The 6,000-nt window shown below is 49.5% G+C and overlaps 1 protein-coding gene across 1 annotated transcript; it reads right to left on the reverse strand.

Moving 5' to 3' along the window:
* Positions 1-5,668: 5,668 nt before the first annotated feature.
* Positions 5,669-6,000, reverse strand: LOC132514005 (histone H2A-Bbd type 2/3-like). The gene is given in 2 exon segments (XM_060138640.1): positions 5,669-5,704; positions 5,707-6,000. Coding segments are annotated over 2 exon segments (330 nt in total).

Genomic DNA, 6,000 nt, shown 5'->3' on the forward strand with positions numbered 1-6,000 from the left:
ACTTATTCTGTATGGGACTCTCTGTGCTTCCTGGACTTGATTAACTATTTCCTTTCCCATATTAGGGAAGTTTTCAACTATAATCTCTTCAAATATTTTCTCAGCCCCTTTCTTTTTCTCTTCTTCTTCTGGAACCCGTATAATTCGAATGTTGGTGTGTTTAATGTTGTCCCAGAGGTCTCTGAGACTGTTCTCAGTTCTTTTCATTCTTTTTTCTGTATTCTGCTCTGCAGTAGTTATTTCCACTATTTTATCTTCCAGATCACTTATCTGTTCTTCTGCCTCAGTTATTCTGCTATTGATCCCATCTAGAGTATTTTTAATTTCATTTATTGTGTTGTTCATCGTTGCTTGTTTCATCTTTAGTTCTTCTAGGTCCTTGTTAAACGTTTCTTGCATTTTGTCTATTCTACTTCCAAGATTTTGGATCATCTTTACTATCATTATTCTGAATTCTTTTTCAGGTAGACTGCCTATTTCCTCTTCATTTGTTAGGTCTGGTGGGTTTTTATCTTGCTCCTTCATCTGCTGTGTGTTTTTCTGTCTTCTCATTTTGCTTATCTTACTGTGTTTGGGGTCTCCTTTTTGCAGGCTGCAGGTTTGTAGTTCCCGTTGTTTTTGGTGTCTGTCCCCAGTGGCTAAAGTTGGTTCAGTGGGCTGTGTAGGCTTCCTGGTGGAGGGGACTAGTGCCTGTGTGCTGGTGGATGAGGCTGGATCTTGTCTTTCTGGTGGGCAGGTCCACGTCTGGTGGTGTGTTTTGGCGTGTCTGTGGCCTTATTATGATTTTAGGCAGCCCCTCTGCTAATGGGTGGGGTTGTGTTCCTGTCTTGCTAGTTGTTTGGCATAGTGTGTCCAGCACTGTAGCTTGCTGGTCGTTGAGTGAAGCTGTTTGCTGGTGTTGAGATGGAGATCTCTGGGAGATTTTCGCCATTTGATATTATGTGGAGCTGGGAGGTCTCTTGTGGACCAGTGTCCTGAAGTTGGCTCTCCCACCTCAGAGGCAGAGCACTGACTCCTGGCTGCAGCACCAAGAGCCTTTCATCCACACGGCTCAGAATAAAAGGGAGAAAAAGCAGAAAGAAAGAAAGAAAGAAAGAAAGGATGGAAGGAAGGAAGGAAAAAGAAGGAAAAAAAGGAAGGAAGGAAGGAAGGAAGAAAGAAAGAAAGAAAGAAAGAAAGAAAGAAAGAAAGAAAGAAAGAAAGAAAGAAAGAAAGAAAAAGAAAGGAAAAAGAAAGAAAGAAAGGAAGGAAGGAAGAAAGGAAAGAAAGAAAGAAGGGAGGGAGGGAGGGGGAGGGTGGAGGAAGGAAGGAAGGAAGGAGGGTAGGAAGGAAAGAAAGAAAGAAAGAAGGAAAGAAAGAAGATAAAATAAAATAAAGTAAGATAAAATAAATTTAAGTTATTAAAATAAAAAATGATTATTAAGAAAAAAAAATTTTTTAAAGAAAAGCAAAAACAGAAAACGGATGGATAGAACCCTAGGACAAATGGGGAAAGCAAAGCTATACAGACAAAATCTCACGCAGAAGCATACACATACACACTCACAAAAAGAGGAAAGGGAAAAAATCATAAATCTTGCTCTCAAAGTCCACCTCCTCAATTTGGGATGTTTCGTTGGCTATTCAGGTATTCCAGATGCAGGTACATCAAGTTGATCGTGGAGCTTTAATCCGCTGCTCCTGGGGCTGCTGGGAGAGATTTCCTTTCTCTTCTTTGTTCGTACAGCTCCCAGGGCTCAGCTTTGGATATGGCCCCGCCTCTGCATGTAGGTCGCTGGAGGGCGTCTGTTCTTTGCTCAGACAGGACGGGGTTAAAGGAGCCGCTGATTCGGGGGCGCACTCAGGTGGGGGGGGAGGGAGGGGCACGGAGTGCGGGGCGGGCCTGCGGCGGCGGAGGCCGGTGTGACGTTGCACCAGCCTGAGGCGCGCCGTGCGTTCTCCCGGGGAAGTTGTCCCTGGATCCCAGGACCCTGGCCGTGGCGGGATGCACAGGCTCTCTGGAAGGGGGGTGTGGAGAGTGACCTGTGCTCGCACACAGGCTTTCTGGGGGCGGCAGCAGCAGCCTTAGCGTCTCCTGCCCGTCTCTGGGGTTCGCGCTGTTAGCCGCGGCTCACGCCCGTCTCTGGAGCTCCTTTAAGCAGCGCTCTGAATCCCCTCTCCTCGCGCACCAGGAAACAAAGAGGGAAGAAAAAGTCTCTTGCCTCTTCGGCAGGTGCAGACTTTTCCCTGGACTCCCTCTCGGCCAGCCGTGGCGCACTAACCCCTGCAGGCTGTGTTCACGCCGCCAACCCCGGTCCTCTCCCGGCGCTCCGACCGAAGCCCGAGCCTCAGCTCCGAGCCCCGCCAGCCCCGGCGGGGGAGCAGACAAGCCTCTCGGGCTGGTGAGTGCTGGTCAGCACCGATCCTCTGTGCGGGAATCTCCCCGCTTTGCCCCCCTCACCCCTGTGGCTGCGCTCACCTCCGCGGCTCCGAAGCTTCCCTCCCCGCCACCCGCAGCCTCTGCCCGCGAAGGGGCTTCTAGGAAACCTTTCCTCCACGGCTCCCTCCCAGTGGTGCAGGTGCCGTCCCTATTCTTTTGTCTCTGTTTATTCTTTTTTATTTTGCCCTACCCAGGTACGTGGGGGGTTTCTTGCCTTTTGGGAGGTCTGAGGTCTTCTGCCAGCCTTCAGTAGGTGTTCTGTTGGAGCTGTTCCACGTGTAGATGTATTTCTGGTGTATCTGTGGAGAGGAAGGTGATCTCCGTGTCTTACTCTTCCGCCATCTTCCCCTCTAGTATCTTTATCAGTTTTTCATAAAGCTAGATATACACCTAACCTATTACACAAACACTTTCACTTTTAGGAATTACCCAAGGAAAATGAAAAGATAAGTGTACACAGTAACATGAACACAGATGCTTATAGCAGCTTCTTTCATAATAATAAAGAACTGAAAACAGGCCAGATGTCCATCAACTGTTGAACGTATAAATCATGTGTAGTTTACCAATATAGCTAAATAACACTAGGTGATAAAAAGGAATGAATCATTGATGCACACGTCCAACATAAGTGGATCTCAAAAGAGGCTTCATTGAAAGTATTTACATGTATGATTCCATTATTTGAAGTTCTAAAACAGACAAAAGCAATATGTGGTGAAAAAAATAAGAACAGTGGTTGCCCCTAGGGGATGAGGATGAGGCTAATTGGGAAGAGACCTGAGGAGCCTTTTCATATGACCCAGCAGTCCAGCTCCTGGGTATTTACCTAAGAGAAATGAAAATTTAAGTTCATACAAAAACTTATCCATGAGTGTTCATATCAGCTTTATTAAAAATTTGCAAAACCTGGAAACAACCAAAATGTCCTACAATAGGCCAACGGGTAAACAAACTGTGGTACATGCACACAATGGAATACTACTCAACAATAGAACATAACTACTGATACACATAACAATCTAGATGAACCTCGAAAGCAGTATGTTTAGTGATAGGAGCCAACCTCAATAGCTGACACACTTTATGAATTCACTTGCAAGACATATGGGAAAGGCAGTTTTTAGAGATGGAGAACAGAGCAGTGGTTGTCAAGGGTTAGGTCTGAAGAAAGAGTTTGACAACTGTTGAGAGTTTAGTTAAACTACTCCATAATATTGCAGCCTCTGCATTCTTTTTGTATGGCTAAGGGGCCTGCAGGGGCCTTGGGTGGACTGAAACCTAACCTCAAGGGCATGCCCTGGATGGCAGCCAGCTAAGTCACAAGAAAGTGTAACTGATATGAGTTCCCCAAAGCCCCTGGTGATAAAACAGTCTCTTCCGCCTCCCAGCTCCTTCCCCTTGTGGGTCCCTTAGATAGGACTCCAACAGAGCTTATGAAAACCCTGCTCTTTTTATGGTTTTGAATTGCCAATCTGGCCTTATCCAGGGAACCTCAGAAACACATCACCTATGGACCCTAATAAAGGCATAAGCTGCAGGTTCTGCTGCTTGCCCTCTGCCTGTACCCTGCCTTGACCTCCTGTGTGGCCCTCCAGGTGTGCTGTGTACCTCATCCAGGACCTGTGAGTACAGTAATAAACTTCTCTACTTCACTTTCCCTTGTGGTCTTTATTGAATCTTGGCTCACCATCCAACTCCCCACCGAGGACTCTACGTAACAAACGTTAGTTTAGCAAAAATCAAGCACTTAAACGGGGCCAGCAGACCAGGGACTTTCCTGGGTTGCTGGAGCTGTTCCATATCCTGAATGTGGTGGTGGATACACACATATGTACATGTGCTAAATTCGTAGAACTGGGCTCCAAAAGAGGGTGATTTTATTGCATAATATTAAAAAAAAAGAAATAACAGAGTGCCATGGACTGCATGCAGTACTATCCCCACTACTTGGTAAATTCTTATTTTAGCACAACTATATTTTTATATATTTTAAAAATATATTTTATGTTATATATTATATATCAGGTTTATATATCGAATATATGTAATTTCTCTCTAACTCTTCTAACCACTATTCTGAAATGGTGGGCAGGTATTACACTCTCATTATTAAAAATGAAGAAATTAAATTTCATTAAAAGGCTAGTACCCTATCAGGGAAGCAGTAGGCATAAAGTTTCTCACTAATCAAAAATACGTAAGGCATAAACATATAGAATTAATTTTAAAACGTGTGTCTCACACGTGGTTACTACTCTAGCTTTCTATGCTAAACCGCCATTTCCACGGTGACATGCAAATTGAGCGATCGGAGGCAGAGCCCGGTCCAGCAAAAGTCACATATGCAAATTGAGGGTTTGGGAGAAAAGCCTTTCCAGTGTCAAGATTCATATGCAGGAATCTTGAGGGTAGGGGCTGTGCCTGGTGCAAGCTTCGTATGCAAACCAGGGGTGCTGGGGTGGGGCCTGGCCGGGCGCCCGCCCACTGTTGCTAGGTTACAGCTTGTTCACGCAGGTTGCCAAGCAGGGCATCTCTTGGCATCTCTAGGGGAACACAACCAAAAACTCTTGACCCCGCGTGACCCTAATTCTGACTTTGCCTATGTGTTGATTGTGTCCTGCCCACCCCAATCCCGATCACGCCTCAATCTTCCCGTCAAAGCCCCTGCCCCATAGGAGTCCATGCCAAGCGCTCTGTCCGCCCACCCCTGCCTCCCGCACCCAGGGCGGTCGGTCGCCTTGGCACCTTCACCCTATCACGACACCGCCCTCGCGGTGTTGAGCGCCGCCGCAAGGAACCCCGTCCCTCTGGGGACTTTGGCCTGGCTCCAACTTGCTCAGAGCCAGCGGGGGAGCCTTCTGTTGTCCGGCCTCACCCCAGGCCCCAGTCCGCCCCCACCCCCGCCGCAGCCAGCCTCTCCCACCCAGGGCCACCCCATGCACTGTCACCGTGGGAGACCGCTCCTCTCTGTCTGTGACCCCCGACTCCACGCCCCGCACCCCCCAACTCCGGCCAGACCCCCGCCCCCATCCCTCCGACGAGGGGTGTCCTACCACCACCACCTCCCACTCCAAGTGAGTGAAGCATGCGCAGGGGGTCTCTTGAAACACTTTATTGACTCGCAGTGACTGTGCCCAAGGCGGCGGGCAGGCCGGGGCCGCCCGGGCTGTGCGGTCGGTCGGTGAGCGGACCTGGCGCCTGACGGCCGCGCCCCCAGGGGCCGGGAACCCAGGTGTCGTTGGGCAGCTAGGGCTGGGCCGGGGCCGCCTGGGAGATGGTGCTATAGTCCTGAACAAGTCTCTGAGCAGCGCGTTGCTGCGGGCCGCCACGTCCACCGGCTCCGGAGTGAGGCGCCTCCTGCTGCTGTTCTGGGCCTCATGGCGCGCCAGCTCCAGGACCCTGGCCGCCAGGTACTGGATGACGGCCACTAGGTAGACGGGTGCGGACGAGCTCAGGCGCTGGGCATAGTGGCCCTCCCGCAGGAGGCGCTCCATGTGGCTCACGGAGAAGGACAGCTCGGCTCGGGCGGTGTGGGAGCAGCGACCGGGTGACCCTCGACGGCCCCTCTTCCCTGGCAT

This window comes from Lagenorhynchus albirostris, chromosome X (genome assembly GCF_949774975.1).
Source record: "Lagenorhynchus albirostris chromosome X, mLagAlb1.1, whole genome shotgun sequence".
Taxonomy (NCBI): domain Eukaryota; kingdom Metazoa; phylum Chordata; class Mammalia; order Artiodactyla; family Delphinidae; genus Lagenorhynchus; species Lagenorhynchus albirostris.